The following is a 21,189-nucleotide window of genomic DNA, read 5'->3' as shown; positions in this document are numbered from 1 at the left end:
GCATAGTTTCGAACTAAGATTCTGTGTTAAAATTATTAAAACTTCATTTCATTCATTTACATCTATATTATATATAAACAATGGATATATGCACATTTTCAATCTATTAACATTTTTTTCATTCATTTACATCATCCCCATAACAATCACTCCCAACAACATTATTTTAATCATATCAGGAACTCTTATTTTCATCCCATCATTTGGTTTCACTTCTTCTTCTTCTCCTCCTTTGTCTGTCTCTTTGGTTGAATCGGTGGTACATTTGGTAGGCTTGCACTTGCGCATCGAGGTCAACGTCACTGTCGACGTCACCGTTGACGTACTCGTTGTCGTACTCGTATGCAATGACGTACTCGTCACCCATGTATCTGTCGTCTGTATCATTGTACACTCTTCTGTTACTTTTCCTCCACTTCCCGGTTTGGTTGTCGTAGTTGTTGTCGTAGTAGTCGTGGTAGTAGTCGTGGTAGTGGTCGTTGTAGTGGTCGTCGTAGTGGTTGAGATTTCTTTTTGCGTCTCTGTATGATGAGGCTTAATTTCTAATGGTTCCAGTTTACATAAAGTGTCTATATTTTCGCAAGCTTGTTTAGTATCTGGACATTCCACTCTAAAACCGCAATCTAGTTGTAAAGCATTGCATTCTTCTTTCAATTCCAAATACAATTCCAATGCTATCGTCGTTGCATCAAATGCTTTGACCTCTACTTCTGATACACCTCCATCTACATATGCTCTTTTAACGAGTCCAAGTTTTGCAGGGCCCGTCGTTCCATCTGCTGTGCCTGGTGTTCCACTTGATGTAGAAGATGATTCTGGTGATGAAGGTGGCCCTTGTGGTGATGAAGATGATCCTGCTTCTGGTGCTGCTGGTGCTGCTGGTGGCTGTGCTGGTACAGAACCACTGCTATTCTGCGCACTTGGCATTACAGTTTGTCTAGGTCTTGATAGCAATAACTTAGCTTCCTTTGTAGATTTTTCTGCCGCCTTTTTGAGCTCATCGTATTCATCTTTCTTTCCCTTCAACTCATCTTTCGCTTTATTCAGTTCGGTTTTTAAAGTAGGACATCTCTCTTTTACTTTTTTAACTAATTCCGCGCAAACAGTTCCCAAGGCATTAGCTTCACACTTAGTAAGCAGAATTTTGAATGTATCATTCTTTTCCAACTCAGCGCAACGCTCTCCTAATGTTTTTTTACATATAGTATCATTTCTTAGACTGCCTTTCAACAGATGAATCAGCTTATCCTTCGCTTTCAACTTTTCAAAAGTATCCCTGCATTTTTCATCGAGTTTTTCACAGTTTTGATCATTGTTATTTTCTTTCAATTGATCCGGACAATTCTTCACAAGTTGGTGACAATGTCGGCCCCATGTTGTGCAGAGTTCTTCAAGTGCTGTTTCATTTTTATTTGCTTTTTCAATTTCTTCTAGGATTTTTTCATTCTTGATATTGGCTCTTAAACTACTACATTCATCTTTTGTACGGGCTACCATATATTCACATGTTTCTTCTGGCAAAGCACATGAAAACCCAAATGGATTCCTCCTTTTCCTAAATAAAGCTTCACATTTCTCATGCAACACCTCCGTACAATTTTGCTCATTATATAATGCATGATCTTTTCTTTCTAAAAATACTTTTCTAAATCCCTCTGAAACTCTAATGTATTCACAGCGCCTTCTCAATGTTTCACACTTTTTAGAATTCAAATATGAATAAGTTTGAAGTTCATCACACTTCTCCTCCAACTCAAGACAATCCTTTTCAAATGGAAAATCTCTATGATCATCCAAAAGCACACCTAACTCTTTGGATTGAAGAAAAATATCATCTGAAAGAAGATAACATAGTTCTTTAGGGTAAAGACACTTTGGAAGGTATTTTTTATCAAGTTTTTTACAGTTTTCTACCACAATTTTTTTGCAATTCTCAGGATTGTTATAATATCTTAAATAATCAGGATTCTCCTTCAACCCCTCTCGAAAGAGCATATTTAACATCCTATTTTGTCCCATTTTATAGCACGCTGCTCTTGCATTTTGACATGCTTCATCAATCTTATTATTTTTACACGCCTTTTTTAAATAAAAACATTCCGACTCAAGTTCTGCACACTCTCCCTTTGTAAATAATGTTGGAAGCTCTCTCCAGAATAAAACTTTTGATTCTTTATCTTCTTTATATTCTGTAGACAAATCTTTCAGATAAAGATTTAATTTGAGATTTGTACATCTTTCTTTTTTTACATTTAGTAATTCTTCGCATTTCTTTTGTTTATCATTATCACCGCATAACTCTTTAAAATCAGTATCCAAGTGCTTAGAAGCATCACATTTTTCTAACGCTTTAGTGCATTTACTTGTTGCATCATCATTCTTCTCATCTTCGCTCAAGAGTAGCAAGAAATCTTGCAGAAAATCTTCACCAAACCTTTTTGGTAGATCCACGCCTACTTTTCCAATAAGAATTCCTTCTTTTTCAGCTCTTTTATAAACATCTTCCAACCCAATACTTATCAACAACGATGCCCTCGGCTTGACAGGACTAAAATCAGATTCCGGTGCTTTATATGTGAATCCTTTTCCCTCGCACTGCTTCTTATCCTCATCACACTTTGAACCATCACACGCTTCTCCGTAAAAATGACATTTCTCAAGTCTTTCATGACATTTTTCCTTTAATTCGCCATCTTTAAGCTTTTCTTTTAAAGGCCCACAAACAGTATCCAATTTTGTTTTCAGATCTCCACACGTTCCAGTCGGATCAAGGCAGAAAGACATCAACTCGTCGCTTTCTCGGCTCAACACTGGGCAAACATCTTTCATCTTTAGTTCACATTTACCATCTTCTTTAGCATCCCCTCCGAGCGCCCTCAAAAGGAGCTCCTCTGCCACCCTTTTACGCTTCAATTCGTAACATCCTTCCCTCAACTTGACACAGTTCTCTTTAAGATTATTATAACCCGTCTCTTCTAAAAGTATACATTTTTCTTCATGTTTTTTACAATTTTCATCTTTTATATCTACCAATGCATTTTCAAGTTCCGTATCAAAAGTTCCCAATTCTTTTTCAACTTTAGCTTTCAGGCCTGTGCATTTTCCGTCTCGTTTTGTATCATCACCAGCACCACAAATTTCTTTAACTTTCTCATTCACACTGAATTTCTCATCTGCTTTCTTCAACTCTTCACAATATTTCTTGAGTTCTCCTTTGCAATTATTTTCATCTTTATACTCCTTCTTCAGAATGAAAGCCAAAAGGTGTTCCTCCTTAATGTCATCTTGTTTTTGTGCTGCTGCTTGCCTCTTAACCGGCCGTGCCATTGCCGCCTTTTTGGGGGAGTTTAGCGGGTAGTTTCTAAGTTGGATGTAGGCAGGTGAGTGAAAAGTTGTTTTGAAACGATTTTTTACAACTTAGAGTTGTTCTTATCATAAATTTTAGCTCTTCGATAAGCTTAAACTTTACCAAATAAAGCTAAGTTATTAATTAAAATATCGGACTAAAATGATTAAAACTTTATTTTTCAATTCATTCATTCATTTACATCTATATTATATATAAACAATGGATATATGCACATTTTCATTCTATTAACATTTTTTTCATTCATTTTACATCATCCCCATAACAATCACTCCCAACAACATTATTTTAATCATATCAGGGACTCTTATTTTCATCCCCTCACCCGGGATCACTTCTTCTAGTCCTCCTTTATCTGTCTCTTTGTTTGAATCAATGATACATTCTGTAGGTTGGCACCTGCGCATCGAGGTCGACGTGACTGTTGACATCAGTGTTGACGTCACTATCGACGTGTTCGTTATCGTATTCGTCACCCATGTATCCATTATCCGCAGCAATGTACACTGTCGTATTACTTCTCCACCTATTGAATTGACTATAGTAGTCGTCGCAATAGTCATCGTAATGGTTTTTGTTTCCGTTATCGTAACTGTTATTTTCTCTGTATGATGAGGTGTAATTTCTAATGGTTCCAGTTTACATAACGTGTCTATTTTTCTGCATATTTTTTTAGAATCCGAACAATCCTTTCTAAAATTGCAATTTAGTTCTAAAGGTTCACATTCCTCTTTTAATTCCAAATACAACTCCAATGCTATCATCGTTGCATTAAATGCTTTTAGCTCTGCTTCTGGAAGCTCTTCAGCTACATACGCTCTTTTAACGAGTCCGAGTTTTGCATTCTTTGTCGTTTCGCCTTGTGTGTTTGGCGTTCCGCTTGATGTATCTGATGTTTCATCTTGTGGTGGTGGTGGTGGCTGTGCTGGTAGAGAACCACTGCTATTCTGCGCGCTTGGCGTTACGGCTTGTCCAGGCTTTGATAGCAATAACTTAGCTGCTTTCGTAAATTCTTTTGCCACCAGTTCCGCCTCTTCGTATTCATACTTCTTGTTTTCCAACTCTTCCAGTTTCACCATATCGGTTTTTAAAGTAGAACATATCTTCTGTACTTTTTCAACTAATTTTTCGCAGACATCTACCTTGGTAGTATCATTACAATTACCAAGCAAAGCATTGAATGTTTCATTTGATACTGCTTTCCATTCGGTGCAATACTTTCCTAAGGTTTCTTTACATTTACTTACATCTCCTAAATTGCCTCTCAAGAGATAAGCTAGTTCATCTTCCAATCGTTTTTTCTCCCAGAATGGCTTGCAGTTCTCTTTCAGTTGTAAACAGACTCCTTTCCCATCAGCGCTACTGGAATCATTTTTTAATGTCTCTGGACAATTCTCCATAAGTTGATCACAATATGGATCCCATAGCATGCAGGTTTCTCCAACCAATGTTTCATTTGAATCTTTAGTTTTATTCACAATTTCATGTTTTTCCAAGTTCTTTTTAAAAATATTGCAATGATTCTTAGCTTCTGAAACCATAAATTTACATGTTTCTTCTGGTAAAGCGCATGAAACATGATATAACCCCCCCCCCCCCCCCATCACTTTAGGTAATTTATCACATTTATCCTTCAAGGCTTTCATGCATTTTTCATTATCCGCTAATGCATCACTTTTTTCTTTCAAAAACGCATATTTCAGTTCTCTTGTAACTTTAAAATATTCACATCGCTCTTTCAATGTAACACACTTCCCATTATTTAAACCTAAATCTTTCAAAATACCTTCACAATCCTCTTTCAATTTAATGCAGTCCTTTTCTAATGGAAAATCTCTCTGATCATCCAAAAGCACACCTAACTCTTTTGATTGAAGAAAAATATCATCTGAAACCGCATAACATAGTTCTTTAGGATAAAGACACTTTGGAAGGTATTTTTTATCAAGTTTTCTGCACTCTTCTACCACAAATTTTTGACATTTTTCAGGATTGTTATAATATCTTATATGATCAAGCTCTCCCTTTAACCCCTCTCGAAAGAGCATATTCAACATCCTATCTTTTCCCATTTTATGGCACGCTACTCGTACATTTTGACATGCTTTATCAATCTTATTATCTTTACACACATTTTTTAAATAGAAACATTCCGACTCAAATTCTACACACTCTCCCTTTGTAAATAAGGTTGGCAGTTGTCTCCAGAATAAAAGTTCTGAATCAGCTTTTTCATATCCTGTAGACAAATCTTTCAGATAAAGATTTAATTTGAGATTTGTACATCTTTCTTCTACATTTAGTAATTCTTTGCATTTTTCTTCTTTCTTTCCATCATCGCATAACTCTTTCAAACTAGTATCCAAATACTTAGAATCACTACATTTTCTTAACGCTTCATCGCATTTCTTTTTTGGTTCCTTCTGTCGCTCATATCTGCTCAACACTAACAAGAGATCTTGGAGTAAATCACCACCAAACCTTCTTGGTAGATCCACTCCTTGTCTTCCAATAAAAATTCCATCTTTTTCAGCTCTTTTATAAACATCTTCCAACCCAATCCTTGTCAACAACGACGGCTCCGGCTCGACAGGACTAGAATCGGATCCTGGCGCTTTATATGTAATATTTTTTTCCTCACATTGCTCCTTATCCTCTTCACACTTTGTATTTTCACACGCTTTGTAAAAATGACATTTCTCAAGTCTTTCATAGCACTTTTCCTTTAATACATTCTCATTCAATTTTGTTTTCAAAAGTTCGCAAATATCCTCCATTTTTCTTTTTAGATATGCACAGTTGTTAGTTGGTCTAAGACAAAAATCCATCAACTCGTCACTTTCTCGGCTTAATATTGGGCAAATCTTTTCCATCTTTTCTTTACATTTAAAATTGTCTTCTAGACCATCTTTACCATTTCTAATATCTTTTCCAAGCGCCCTGAAAAGGAGCTCCTCTGCCACCTTTTCACGCTTAAATCTGTAACATTCTTCCCTTAACTTGACACACTTCTCCTTAAGATCATTATGACTTATCTCTTCTAAAAGTATACATTTTTCTTGATGTTTTTCACAATTTCCTTCATATGCGCCAAGTTTCAATGGATAAAGTTCATCTTCAAAAACTTTCAATTCTTTTTCAACTTTTTCTTTCAAGTCTTTGCATTTTTTATCTATATCACCACAAATTTCTTTAACTTTACTATGAACTTTATTTAATTCTTTATCTATTCCTTTCAATTCTTTACAATATTCATTAAGCTTTGATTTGCATTTATTTTCATCTTTATAATCTTCTTTCAAAATATAAGCAAGGATTTTTTCTTCCTTAACAACAAAATCCTTAAACGGCGTATTTACTGTTCTTACTTGAGAATCTCTAGCTTTCAAATGCGTGCTTTGATTGCCATAAGTAGGAACTATAAATAGTTAAAAATAAAAATAATCCAAAATATAATCACCAATTAAAATCAATATTCCTAGAACTATAATTTTATTAATTATGGAAAAAAACATCTTGTATTATTTCTGGATCCCAATATATAGCATAAATATTAACAATATGCTCTTATATTGGGTCCTTTATTAAGCTTGATAGTTATTTCATGAATAGGTTTTATTTAGACGGGATAAATTTCACGATTTTAAATACCCTAAAAAAAATTAGGAAAAACTATTAATAATAAAAATTATTACAAATCTTGATTATAAATTTAAATGATCTTTCTTACTTTTTTTCTATATTTTTTCTCATCCAATTCAATTATTTTTTATAAAATAATATGTAATTTACATTTTATTTTATCGACTTTTAACATTTATTTCAATTCATTTCAAACTTTTACTACTTTTAATACTATATTATTATTCTTAAATCCAGTGTCTTCCTTATTTTTAACTTTGCTTCATTCAAATAACTAATTCTTAAACTTTTTTCTTTAATCACTGCATTGTTTTCAATATTGATTTATAATCAATACTTTTTTTGATCTTCATTTTTAATCAAAGAATACTTGATTAACGATATTTTACATGTACTTTTAGTTTAATTGAACACATTCTCTTATCTATTTTCTCTTATATAAAGAATTTTTCTAAAAAAAAGTTGTGTTTTAAGGGAAATCTTTTTTAAAAGTTGAATAATTTAAGTAATTAAATGTTTTATTTTTTAGAAAAAAAGAGAAAGATAATTTTAATCATTCTTGAATTTAAACGTTTTTGTTGATAATATTTTGTTAGTGCCATTTTTAATAATAATGATGTTTCTCAAAATATTCTTTATTAATTCTATAGTAATTCTTTATCAATTCTATAGTGAATTCAAACTGATAACAATAAATTTTATAAAATGGTAAAAAATAAATTCTAAAATATCAAAAATATTAAACTATTTCATATAAATAATAATAATAATATTTATTTTTTATAATCTTAAATATTTTTAGCTTATTAATTCATATTAAGTTTTTACTAATATTTTAATATTTAATTTTTACATTTTTATTTTTGAAATTTTTAATTTAAAAAAATACTAGAAATAAAAATATTTATTTAATGAATATTCATAGATGCCGTTTTGTTGATTATAATTCTTCTTCAATAACATCTATTTGTTTTTCTCATGATTCTTTTACTTTAAATTCAACACCTAAATCCCTTCGTTGTGCTGTTGGACGTGCAAATGGTGATCTTGAAATATGGAATCCTCAGAAACATTGGACTCATGAAATAACACTTCGTGGTGGAATAAATAGATCTATTGAAGGAATTTCATGGGTTACTACTCAATATTTTTCAAGACTTTTTACTATTGGATATTCAACTGTTATTACAGAATGGGATTTAAAAAAATTAGCACCTTTAAATCATTTAAATGTAAATTCCGGATCTATATGGAGCATCTCAGCATCTCCATCTAAAGATAAACTTGTAGTTGGTTGCGATAATGGTAATTTAGTAATCGTCAATATATCTTCTGCAAAAGGAAATATGGAGTACGTATGTACTTTAACTAATCAAAACTGCAAAATTTTTTCGCTTTCTTGGAATAATGTACATCATATTATAGCTGGTTGTTCTGATAGCTCTATTCGAGTCTGGGACTCATGTGATACTCGTTGCAATATTATTGCTCAAATGAGTGTTGATAAAATAGGAAATGAAGATACTCTGGTATGGGCAATAAAAATTTTGGAATGTGGAATTATTGTTAGTGGTGATTCTACGGGGTCTGTTAAATTTTGGGATCAAAAGTATTATTCATTACTTCAGTCATTTAAAAGTCATACTGCAGATGTTTTGTGTTTAGCTTCTAATAGAGTATTTTTTTCTTGTTATATATTTGCATTAATTTTCAAGGCAGGGAATATTTTATTTTCTGCTGGAGTAGATTGTAAAACAATTATGTATCGTATTATAAACAAGGAAAATCAACAATGGGCAGATGTTGCTGGTAGGAGGTTCCATAGACATGACGTTCGTGCTATGGCTTTGTATGAATCTAAGGATATTGATATTCTTGTAACAGGAGGCATTTCATTTATATTTTTCAATGACTAATACTAATATTATAAGGTGTTGATATGACATTAGCAATTGTACCTGTTATGAAATTTATGAAGCGGGTTCATAGAATTATACTACCTGTTCCTCAAAGACCAGTCATGAGTTTTTCTGATTCTCGAATAATGATAAATTGGTCTGATCATCAAGTAAAATTATGGAAAATTAATGAAATATATTTAAATTCAAACGACGAGACTTCTCTCATTTGCAATTCTAAAAACAATTATTTGCTGCTTAAAATCAGAATAAATGTAATTTTTTATTTTACATATCCTTTTCACTTATAATAGTTAGACAGAAGAAAATATTAATGTTGCTGCTATATCTAAGGATGGAAATTATATCGCTATAGCAACATTATTTGAAACGAAATTATTTAAATTAAGATATGGTTCTAATTTCTCAGATATAAAAACTAAAAAACTTAAAGTTCATTCTTTAGAATCTATTGGTGCAACTGATCTATTATTTGATCAGAGATCAAATCTTATTATTGCACATTTAAATAAAATCTACTTTTTGAATTTATATTCATTGGAATCTATAGCTACAATTACGAAACCAGAAGATGATAAAACAATAAGTACTATCGAATATTCGAATATTATTAAACTTATAGCGCTTTCTGACGATTCTAAATATCTTGCTGTTTATAGTTTTTCCCAAGACATATATATATATAATCTTGAAAATTTCATCATGGTTTCGCAACTTCCACAACTTTCTTCTCCAGCAGCTACTATTTCGTTTTCTTCATTTACTGCTTCTCTTATAGTTATAACAGTTGATAATTTTATTTTTGATTTTGATATTAAAACTGGAAAATTGGGAGATTGGTCAAAAAAAAATTCTGCAAATTTGCCTACTGAATTTTTAAGGTTAAAGGATAATTGTATTGGCATATCTTTTGATTATTATATTAAGTCTAGGATGTGGTTATGGGGTTCAAATTGGATAGGATTTGTTGATTTAAGTCTAGAAATGCCCAAAAGAAAGGTAAATAAGCGTAGGTTAAAAGATGATCGAAATTCAGTTCATTTTGTTTATAAATCATTAAATGGAAAGCATATTATAGAAAATTCAGAATCTCAAGATGAAAAAGAACATTCTATAAATTCCAATAACGTTACTTTAGACACCGTGGAAAAATCTATAGATATTGAAAATAAGGAAAAAAGGAAACATTTTTGGATTACATATAAATATCGACCATTGTTATTGATGGGTTGTTTAAACGAAGATGAAATATTGATTGTAGAAAGGCCTCTTGTTGATATGCTTATTGATAAGGGAGTGCCTCCTCCATATTATAAACATTTGTATGGAACATAATAGTATTATAAAAACCTATAATATTTCGAAAACTTATAAATTTGTATAAAATAATTTCTAAAAAAACATCTGCAATGCCGTTTATATTGTAAATTCTAATAAGTATTAAAGTGATTCACTTGCACTTGCATTGAAATATCTTAAGATTTTTAAATATGAAATATTTAGCATAGAAAGATAAATATATAATTTTATTCAAAAAACTGGAATTCAGGCAGAATTTAAAAAAGCAGATAAATGCCTTATATTTATAAATCTATAAAAGATTTATAAATATAAGGCATTTATTACTTTTTACTATAATATTTCAAACGTATTCAAAATTAAAATTTAAAATTATAAAATCAAAATATTAAAAATATTAAAAGGGTTTTTTATTAATTAAACTCCTTTAAAATAATTCAACATTTAAATGTTAAAAAAAATAGCAATTTAAATAATTTCTTAAAAACCTTGACTTTTTAATAAATTATAATTTAAATCCTTGGAATCTAAGATAGTTTTATCTTTAAGATATGTATATTTAAATAGAATTTAACTTGTAAATTAAAAAATATCATTACTAGATAGAATAATTTTTTTAATAAATTTATTTGGAAAATAACATATATTTTATAAAGATTCTAATGCATTATCGTATGCTATTTCCTTATATCATAAAACTCTTGAAATATTTTATTTCTTAAAACAATTTCAATTTTAGGTTCACTAAATTATCACTTAAAATGGGAATTTTCATCAATAATTTTTATTAGATGTTATTGTTTTTAGTAGAGCTATTTAGATAAATAAATTTAATATCAAATAATAAATGACCTTTATTTTTTTTTTAAATTGAATATCTAAAGAAAACTTCAAAGAGAATATAATTCAATAAAGATAAAACTTTTTAAAAGACTAAATCCTTTAAACCTTTATACTTTATAATCTCTTGGTTATATATTGATCAAAGGATATGTTTTATAAATATTATCTTTAATGTGTTTATCATTAAAAAATTTAAAATTATAACTAAATCAATTTACTAATTTCTAGTATTTCTCTTATATAAATAATTTTTATTAGAAGATTGCGTTAAAGCTTCATGATCATTATATTGTTTTTAATTTTTTAGTTAAAAATATTTATAATTAGTAAAACAAAAAAGTATACAGAATAAATTTATAAATTATCTTAAACGAACATTAAGAATTATGATTTTTAAACTTTTTTATTATATAATTTTCCATATCAGATATTTTATAGAATATTTTATAATTTTTTTTCTTTAATACAATTTTATTAGAATGATATTTTTATCAATATTTATATATTATTAGAAATTCTTATATATTTCTATCTCTGTTGTATTATTAACTAATTTATCAATTTCATTATTAAAAATTATATTTTGAATATTTTTTTATTATGGCGATATCTTTGTACTAAGAAAAATTATGAATTTATACTGTTTTATTTAAAATATTCAATTTTTTAAATTTTGATATTTAATAATTTTAAAAACAATTTAAAAAGTTAAAAGAATAATATATAATATAATCATTTCTTATAACATTTTCTATAAAATAAATAATTAAAATTTTTCATATATTAAATAAATATATATAACTATTAAAGATTTTATTAAAAATTTAATGTTTTGTAAAATTTAATAAAAACATTAAAACAATAAACAATTATGAGATTTATTATTATTATTTTCGTTTTTTAATAAATTTATATTTTTCCCCAAGTTTAATTTTTATATAAAATTATGAAAAACATAATTTACAATATAAATATATTTTGACAATATCTTTCTCCTAGGATTAATATTAATTTATTCAAATTTTGTCAAAATTTCTTTCAACATCTTAAAATCCAGTAACTAACCTAATTAATCAATTCAAAATTTTCAAAAATTAAATTAAAAATGACTGACTTATTTAATAATGAAAAAGATAACATATCTATTCCAAATCCTATATCGGATCAGAAAGATTCTTTAGAGTTACAATCTTATTCATTACATCAATTGTTTATATTAATATAGTATTCTAGGGAAAGTAAAGAATTATTATCTAAAAAAGCACAAAAAAAGTTACAGCAAAAAGAAAAAAAAAAAGAAAGATTGTTAAATTCTAATGCAGAAAATAAAGTTCCATGCGATGTAATATAATTATATTAAAACTATTTATAGTTAATTTCTTAGGATTTTTCAAAAGAAAATTATGGAAAAAAAAAAATGAATCAATCTCTTGAAAAACTGGGTACTTTGATGTAGGTTATTTCAAAATTTTAATAATTCTAGGAACGGAGTTTCATTCTATATGTAGTTTATCTGAAATAATGGAGGGTAAAAATATTACACTTAGAGCAAGAGTTCAAGTATCTCGCTTACAAGGTTTATTAATATCTTTTTTTCCAAATTGATTGATAATTAAAAGGGAATAAAATATGTTTTTTGTTGTTACGTCAACAATTAAGTACAGTACAAGCTCTCGTTTCTGCGAATAAAAATTCAATAAGTAAACAAATGGTTAAATGGTGTAGTCTTATAGCTTCTGAAAGTATCGTCGTAGTAGAAGGAGAAATAAAAAAAAGCCCGTGTATTATCAAGAGTTCTACTCAGCAAGATATAGAAATTCATGTTTATAAGGTCTGCGAGAAAAAGAATTTATAAAAATAATTAATATAATAGATTTTTATAGAAAGTGAATCTCTTAATAAACTACCATTCCAGATTGAAGACGCAAATCGTTCTGAAAACGAGATAGAAAAAAAAGAAGATGATATTAAAGACGATTCAAAATATGCACGAGTTAATCTTGATACACGTCTTAATAATAGAATAATTGATCTTCGTACATTTACAAACCAAGCTATTTTTCGTATATCGTCTGGTATTTGTCAATTGTTTCGTGAATATCTTCTTGAAAATAATTTTATAGAGATACATACCCCTAAAATCATTGCAGTTGCATCAGAAGGGGGTTCAAATGTATTTAAATTAGATTATTTTAAAGGAGATGCATATCTTGCTCAGTCACCACAGTTATATAAACAAATGCTAATCGCATCTGATTTTGATAGAGTTTTTGAAATTGCTCCTGTATTTCGTGCAGAAGATTCTAATACACATCGTCATATGACAGAATTTGTTGGACTTGATCTAGAAATGACATTCTATGAGCATTATCATGAAGTTTTAGAAATGATTGAAAATCTTTTTATATATATATTTAAAGAACTTCCTAAGCGATATTCTAATGAGATACATATTATTAAAAAACAATTTCCCAGTTCAGATTTTATGTTTTTAAAGGACAATAAACCTGTTCGATTTACATTTCAGGAAATAGTAAATTTACTTAAAGAGGCCGGTATTAGGGAAAATAAAAATGGTGAAGAATATCATACAGATCTTTCGTAAAAACTATTATGTATTACTATTTTATATTAATTTTTTTAGAACTGATGAAGAACGAAAACTTGGAATATTGATAAAAGAACGATTTAATGTGGATTTTTACTCTATTGATAAATTCCCATTAGTTTCTCGGCCATTTTATACAATGCCTGATCCAGAAAATCCTGGTTTTTCAAATTCTTATGATTTTTTTATGCGAGGAGAAGAGATTTTATCTGGGTCTCAACGTATACATGACGCTGAATATCTTCAGAAGAGAATCAAAGATTTAAATATTAATCCAACGGGGTTAGACAATTATATTAATAGTTTCAAATTTGGTGCAGCTCCACATGGTGGAGGAGGAATTGGTTTAGAACGTGTTTTATTTTTGTATTTAGAACTTGGGAATATTAGGTATTATATTATTGTTAAATTAATAGATTTTAACTTATTTTAGACGCACAAGCTTATTTCCACGTGATCCGAAGAGACTTATTCCATAACATGAATAAATATTAAATAATTAGTTTTATATTCTTACTATATATTTTTAAAAGCTAAAATTTACATATAACATTTTTGAAAGTTTTATTTAGTTTTATATATTTTGTAAGAAAAATCTGGAGATTAGAAATTTAGATATTATTTTCTAATAATTATTTATAATAATTAAGAATTCCTATTTTTGGAAAATACTTAGGAGATATTTTTATTGAAATTTCTTAATTTTATGATATTTTAGCTTGTAAAATTCTGGTATTTTCATGTTTCGCTAAATGGAAGTATCTAATATATATAAGAAAAATTTAAATATTAAATAACAATTATTAATTGATTATTATAATTATAGCTTAAATATAAAATCATAATTATTAATATTTATATAATTTAATATGATTATATAAATCTATCTTAATATATTATTTTCATTAATTCATTAGTTATTAAAATATTTTAATTTTTTTCATATGATATAAAAATACTAATTAGATTAAATGTTTTTTAGGAATTTGATTTATATTATATTTTTAAAAATACATTATTTTTGTTAACTATATAATAATATATATATATATATATATTTCTAATTTTAAATTTATATATTTTAACTAAAATTTTAATCGCTATTTTTATTATATTTTTGGTTAAATTAGTTTTAAATATTTAAAAAAGTATTATTATTAATACTTTCATTAAATTGAATATAAAAAGATATAATTTTCATAAATACCTTTTATTAAAAATAACATATTTATTTTATTACATTAATATAACTATATAGGAAATAATATTTTAAAACAGTGAAATCTTTTATTATTTAAATTTATTTTTTAGAAAATATTATCAACATTAAATGAATTTATTCATAATTTTATAAAACTATTATTATTATTATTATTCTTAGATATCTACTATATTACGTTTTCATTTTTTTATTGTTAATAAACCATAATCATCCTTATATGTATCCTGGTGATTTTTTTTAGCGTCCATTTCCTTTCCCCTTTTTTATTAATATCTTGGATTTATCTTTTTTTAAATCACATAAATCTTAATTTTTTTATAGTTTTAAATTATATAGATTTATGCCTTTTTCTATAATTTTAAATTTTAAGTCATTATAGTCTAACTTTCATGTTCTTTTCTTATTTCTACTTTTAATATATATTTTTTTTACATTATTATTTATCCGTTTATGTGTTGGTAAACATTTGACAAGATTTTAAGAAAAAAAAAGTTAAAAAAACTGAGAATAGATTTTGCAATCTATTTGAAATCAAAACTTATACAGTTGATATTGAAACAAAAGGGGAAAGAATTTATATAAAAAAAGGAACAGGAAATTAAAAAAGCATATAATTCGTGCATATTTATTTACAATCAAAAATTTAAGACGAATCTAAGGATTCAAAAAAAAAGGGGATTAGATTCTACCATAAATTGCTATCATATACAAAATATTCCTGCCTATATTTTTTTTTTTGGATTTTTTCTTTATAACTGGTATTTTTTTTCTATTTTTTTCTCGAACGAAGCATTAACGACAAGTAAAGTTATAGTTTGTTGAGCTTTTTAATTTTAAAGGGCAACAGGATCTAAGGTACAAAGCATATTCATCTTAAGCGTCATTTCTGAGATTTATATTTAGCCTTTTTATTTCCATAATATAAATATTAAATAATACACTTTACTTTCTAGAATAAATATTATTAATTTTTTAAATAACTTTATTTTCAAGTAAGTTTTTCTAGTTTTATTTTTAAAGAAAATATATAATTTTATAGGTATATTGTTCTTTATTTAAACTAATATTATTAATAAATCATAAATACTTTTACAAAAAACAATTATGGCTATGGATCTTCGAGTTGGTAATAAATACAGGATTGGTAGGAAAATTGGTTCAGGTTCTTTTGGAGATATTTATCTTGGTATATATTTTTTAATGATTTTTTTTTGTTTTGACTGAGCCAGAATTAATTCAGGAACGAATATTATTTCCGGAGAAGAGATTGCTATAAAATTAGAATCATCTAAAGTAAAGCACCCTCAATTGGAATATGAGGTTGTTATTTTCTACATTTTATATAATTATTTATTTTTATTAGGCACGAGTATATAAAGCTCTAGCAGGAGGTGTTGGCATACCTTTTGTTCGTTGGTTTGGTACAGAATGTGACTATAATGCGATGGTTATGGATCTTCTCGGACCCAGTTTAGAAGATTTGTTTAATTTTTGCAATAGAAAATTTAGTCTTAAAACAGTTCTTCTTTTAGCGGATCAACTTATCTCTAGAATCGAGTATATTCATGCAAAATCATTTATTCATCGAGACATTAAGCCAGACAATTTTCTCATGGGCATAGGAAAAAGAGGGAATCAAGTGAATGTTATTGATTTCGGATTAGCAAAAAAATTTCGAGACCCGAAAACTCATCTACATATTCCATATAGAGAAAATAAGAATCTTACTGGTACAGCTAGATACGCAAGTATTAATACTCATCTTGGTGTTGGTAAGGTCTTTTTTTTATTTAATATTTAATTTATAATGTTTTAGAGCAGAGTCGTAGAGATGATTTAGAATCTCTTGGATATGTAATGATGTATTTTTGTCGAGGGTCTCTTCCATGGCAAGGGTTAAAAGCTGCAACAAAAAAGCAGAAATATGATCGTATTATGGAAAAAAAAATGACAACTCCTACAGAAGTTCTTACTAGAGGGTTTCCAAATGAATTTGCTATTTATTTAAATTATACAAGGTCATTACGGTTTGATGATAAGCCGGATTATTCATATCTGAGAAAGTTATTTCGTGATCTTTTTGTTCGAGAAGGTTTTCATTATGATTATATGTTTGATTGGACAATTTTTAAATATGTAGTCAACAAAGGTTATTTTTAAATATTTCTAATGATTGCATAGAATCAAACTAAACAAACTCAAACTATTACCCAAACACAAGAGGAGGGAGCTGTACACGTATTAGATGATCAAAATACTAATTTTCAAAAAACAAGAAATGCAAATACTATTGCGCAAACATCAGCTACTAATGGCATGCAATCATCAGTCTTTCCTTCTCGAGCAGGAGGAAATTCTGGGTCAATGAATACTTCTCGTCGAAAAGTACAACCTCAAACAAATGAGGCCTCTTTATCTATTCCCCCTATTGAATTTGCCAGGACAACAAATATCTCTGGGAGTGACAGGATGTAAGTTGTTTGTTTGTATATTTTCTTAATTTAGATCTTTAAACTTATTATAATAATAGGCTTCGGTCTCAAGCTAAAAATGGATCTTCTGGATATACAGTTAATAATTCGTGTAAAATCAAAAGAGAGGAGAGTCAACATGTTTCTACAAGTCAAACTGGATGGTACTGATTTTTTTAAACAAGACCAGATATATTTTATCTGTTTCATTGACTTTAAACGTCTACTAGTCTCTACGAACACAAATATTTAATCAATTTGACTAATTTTAAAAAAGAGTTTCATTGCCTTGGCAATATATGAGATTAAATTTCCTTTTTATTCTCTTTAATTGTATCATTATAATAGCTTTCGCTTATTTTTTATACTTTTTTATATATAACAGAGCAGCTCTAATAAATTCCTATCTGGGTAGCAATTTAATGTTGAAGAATTATGTATGAAATTTGAACATTGGTTTATTTTTTATAACTAAAGCACAAATGATTTCTAGATATTAGAATATAAGAATAGAATAAGGGGGAATTATCATTTTAATAGGACAGCATTTAAGTAGTTTTGAACTTTAAAATTTATTTTAATATAGGCGTTTCTATTTTATAATTGATGAAGATTTTTGCTGTCTTGTTAAATGTTATGTTCTTAATATCATTAATAGTATTATTAGAAATTTCTTTTATAAGAATGTAAAAGTAATTTAGTTCTATAAAAAATTTAATATAGTTTTTTAATCTTTAAAAGCATTTTCAAAATGAAACCAGTTTTTAATATTGATTTTTTTAAGATAATTCAATTCTTAATTATAGTAAATTTCTTTTATATAAGAAATTAAATATACATTTTAATATTAATTTTTTATTATATTTACTTAATAATTATTTCAAATAATTAAGTATTTATCTCAAGATATACAGTAGCAATAATATTTGTGATTTCTGAATAAATATAATTTTAAAACATCTTTAGATTTAAATTTTTAAATAATTAGAAGACAAAGGTATATAAGTATTCTTTAAAAAATGAGCTGCATATTTAGATAAAACATTATTTAAAAAGAATTGGTTTTAAGCAACAAATTGTTAAAAAATAATATAAAGCGTAGAAAATAGCTATTAAAATATTTGAAGCTTAGTCTTTATTAAATATTTTTAAATTCAAGTTCTATATTATTTTTATATTCTAAAATTAGTCTTTAAAACTAATTAATATTTGAATTACTTGTTTTTAAAAGTCACTAAAATATTAAATTTATATTAAATACATTCCAATTTTTAGATTTCATTTCTATTCTATAATTTTGACATACAAAAATTTATAATATTACAATTAAATAAAAAAACATTGGGTATAATATTTTAATATTAGCAATTTTTCAGGTATACTTTCAATGTATATTATTAACTGTTTACATTTTTTTAAAAGATTATGACTTCAGAGCCCATATATCTCCCCAATACGCCTTTCTAGCATTTTGATATTGCAATTTACCATGACTTTTTGAAATTATCATTCGTTTTATGGTACCATCAAATACACATGTATCCATTATAACATGTCCATGCTTTTTCAATGGTGGTAAAATAAGTCGATGCCAACCATAAGGATCAAAGAATAATTTGTCTTTACTAAGGTTAATTTTTGATTCTTTCAAGCTAGGATTAACAATTTCTTTTCGAATAATACAATAAGAAAATTTAGAATTTTCTATATTAGAAAAAGAATGCTTTATTTTTTGTAAATATGCAGGTGTAATTAATCTTTGACCAAAATGACACCATTTTTTAGAATTGAATCTATGACCATCAAGATAAAGAGGGCATTGTTTATCATGAGGACACTAATAAACTTTAGTATTCATAAAGATTCCGTTTTATTAATACCGGTGAAATAACATGACCAATGTTTTTAACTTCTGATTCTTTTGAATTAGAACCAGAGTTAAACAAAATTATTTGTCTAGCCTTAACTACAGCCTCATAACCAAGAGGATTCCCTCTTTCTAAAAGAAGCAATATACCATTTTCTGGCGAAACTTTAGCCCACAATTTCTTTATATAAGTGCTAGAAATATGTCCGGGAGCATTTGTATCCAAAATTGTATGATTTGCAATAATAAAATCAAATTTAAACTTTGTAATAGATGAAAAATTTGAAATAATTTTCGTCTTATTAGCTTTATGAAGATAAAGTGCACGTTTTCTCATAGTATATATCGGTTCTACAACTATTATATTCTTCACTTTTTCAATAGAATTTGAAAATAATTCTTGAATAACTAAAGCACCAATACCAGGTCCTTCTCCACAATCTAAAACATTCTCTGGAACCCATTCCTCACCAAGTCTTGACCGCAATTCATTAATTACATTATATAATGATGCGTAAACCTGAGGCATTCTATATAAAAGATATGAATCTGCTTCAATTTCAGAAAATTTGTTTTTACTTTTCTGAAACCCTCTTAAAGTGCGCATTTTCATAGCAGACAATCGAATATTAGATTGAGAATCTATAAAAAATTTATCAAAATTATATTCATATAATTACATCTTAAAATACCTTTAATAATATCTTGGATACTTTTAACAATATTACATGACATTTCAATATTTCCAAGACGTTTATGACTAAATACTGTCGGATATCTTAATTCTTGTTCCTCTTGATTTAAACTTTGTAGACTTTTATTACAAAAATAATATTTCATCATATCGTCTCTAATAATATATCCTCTTAACCCTTTAAAAAGCTTAAATTCCTGAAAAAAAGACCGAACATAATTATTTTTAAAACTATATCCCAATTTTCTCTTCATTTTAAATGCCTTAAAAAGAAACTGTTAAAAAATAATAAATATTTTTAGAAATATCCTTAAATTATAATAAATAATTAGAAATTAAAACATTATTGCGGATTTTTTTTTCTTATAAGTCTTTAAAAATTAAAAACTTAAAATATAATTTAAAAGATAATTTTATAATAAAAATTATTATATTTTTAATAATTTTTATATTTAATAATTATTTTTTTTTAAATTTAAGATTAGAGAATTATGAATTAAAAAAAAAATCTTATTATAAATGAAATTTCTTAAAGACTCAATTATAATACGACTATCTCCTATTAAACACTTGGCATATTCAGATCCAAGTAAAAAACTAAAAAAGATTATACCATATGAACAAAATAAAAAAAGAAAAGCAAAAGATAAAGAAACAATATCAGAGGAGCTATCAAATTCCAATTTAGTTGTTAATAAGACTAAAGAAAAAAAAAAAGAGGGAAACGTCAAAAAAAGACATATAAAAAATGAAGATTTGGGCTTTTGTAATAAAGATACTTATATATTAAATTCTGAAACGAAAAAAAAAGATGATATAGAATCAGAAGAAAATAGATCTTTTTCGCTAGAAGAACGCGACACGAAAGATATTGAATATGTATATATTTCTAATTCTACATCACCATTATTAAAGACAATAAATATTCAAGATGAATTTATTTGGGATATAGAAAATAATATATCATATAATATATCATCAGATAATTATTCAGTTATTTCTTCAAATCTCGATTATTATAGCGATTAGGTTTTAGCATATAAAAAACAAGGTTTATATATGGTTGATGGATTTTATTTTAAAATAAAGAGCATTTTATAAACTATAAGTTATAATATAAATTAATTGATGTAGCTATTTTATAATTAAGATTATTTAAAAATATACAGGTTTTTTCGATATTATTAATTGTTATATAATAGTATTTAGAATTTATAGCAGATTATAATATTTGTATTTGTTTTATATAAATATTAA

The 21,189-nt window shown here is 27.0% G+C and overlaps 7 protein-coding genes across 7 annotated transcripts; 4 read left to right on the top strand and 3 right to left on the bottom strand.

The window, feature by feature from the left end:
• Positions 1-126: 126 nt before the first annotated feature.
• On the bottom strand, positions 127-3,327 carry T552_03601 (hypothetical protein; the record flags this gene model as incomplete). The annotated part of the gene is made up of 1 exon (XM_018372048.1): positions 127-3,327. The coding sequence occupies one exon, from the start codon at positions 3,325-3,327 to the stop codon at positions 127-129; it is 3,201 nt and encodes a 1,066-aa protein (XP_018227170.1).
• A 242-nt stretch (positions 3,328-3,569) lies between these two features.
• Positions 3,570-6,928, bottom strand: T552_00851 (hypothetical protein). Its single transcript, XM_018369450.1, has 2 exons — positions 6,828-6,928; positions 3,570-6,785 (listed from the first exon to the last, which is right to left on the bottom strand). The coding sequence occupies exons 1-2, from the start codon at positions 6,880-6,882 to the stop codon at positions 3,616-3,618; spliced, it is 3,225 nt and encodes a 1,074-aa protein (XP_018227169.1). The 5' UTR covers positions 6,883-6,928; the 3' UTR covers positions 3,570-3,615.
• A 992-nt stretch (positions 6,929-7,920) lies between these two features.
• On the top strand, positions 7,921-10,309 carry T552_00850 (hypothetical protein; the record flags this gene model as incomplete). The annotated part of the gene is made up of 4 exons (XM_018369449.1): positions 7,921-8,685; positions 8,725-8,896; positions 8,941-9,182; positions 9,226-10,309. The coding sequence occupies 4 exons, from the start codon at positions 7,921-7,923 to the stop codon at positions 10,261-10,263; spliced, it is 2,217 nt and encodes a 738-aa protein (XP_018227168.1). The 3' UTR covers positions 10,264-10,309.
• Positions 10,310-12,129: 1,820 nt separating this feature from the next.
• T552_00849 (aspartate-tRNA(Asn) ligase) lies at positions 12,130-14,203 on the top strand. Its single transcript, XM_018369448.1, has 8 exons — positions 12,130-12,252; positions 12,304-12,412; positions 12,455-12,512; positions 12,554-12,646; positions 12,690-12,901; positions 12,944-13,671; positions 13,715-14,068; positions 14,112-14,203. Exons 1-8 carry the CDS (start codon positions 12,176-12,178, stop codon positions 14,155-14,157), a joined length of 1,677 nt encoding a protein of 558 aa, XP_018227167.1. The 5' UTR covers positions 12,130-12,175; the 3' UTR covers positions 14,158-14,203.
• A 1,755-nt stretch (positions 14,204-15,958) lies between these two features.
• T552_00848 (hypothetical protein) lies at positions 15,959-17,587 on the top strand. The gene is made up of 6 exons (XM_018369447.1): positions 15,959-16,086; positions 16,141-16,220; positions 16,264-16,672; positions 16,717-17,036; positions 17,082-17,371; positions 17,431-17,587. Exons 1-6 carry the CDS (start codon positions 16,005-16,007, stop codon positions 17,540-17,542), a joined length of 1,293 nt encoding a protein of 430 aa, XP_018227166.1. The 5' UTR covers positions 15,959-16,004; the 3' UTR covers positions 17,543-17,587.
• A 1,161-nt stretch (positions 17,588-18,748) lies between these two features.
• On the bottom strand, positions 18,749-20,227 carry T552_00847 (hypothetical protein). The gene is made up of 3 exons (XM_018369446.1): positions 19,931-20,227; positions 19,252-19,880; positions 18,749-19,208 (listed from the first exon to the last, which is right to left on the bottom strand). Exons 1-3 carry the CDS (start codon positions 20,184-20,186, stop codon positions 18,795-18,797), a joined length of 1,299 nt encoding a protein of 432 aa, XP_018227165.1. The 5' UTR covers positions 20,187-20,227; the 3' UTR covers positions 18,749-18,794.
• Positions 20,228-20,451: 224 nt separating this feature from the next.
• On the top strand, positions 20,452-20,961 carry T552_00846 (hypothetical protein; the record flags this gene model as incomplete). Its single annotated transcript, XM_018369445.1, has 1 exon — positions 20,452-20,961. One exon carries the CDS (start codon positions 20,452-20,454, stop codon positions 20,959-20,961), a length of 510 nt encoding a protein of 169 aa, XP_018227164.1.
• Between the last annotated feature and the right edge of the window lie 228 nt (positions 20,962-21,189).

The sequence above is a fragment of the Pneumocystis carinii genome (genome assembly GCF_001477545.1).
Source record: "Pneumocystis carinii B80 chromosome Unknown supercont1.3, whole genome shotgun sequence".
Lineage (NCBI taxonomy): Eukaryota > Fungi > Ascomycota > Pneumocystomycetes > Pneumocystales > Pneumocystaceae > Pneumocystis > Pneumocystis carinii.
The sequence above is the reverse complement of the archived record's forward strand: the minus strand, read 5'-3'. Positions and strand labels throughout refer to the sequence as shown.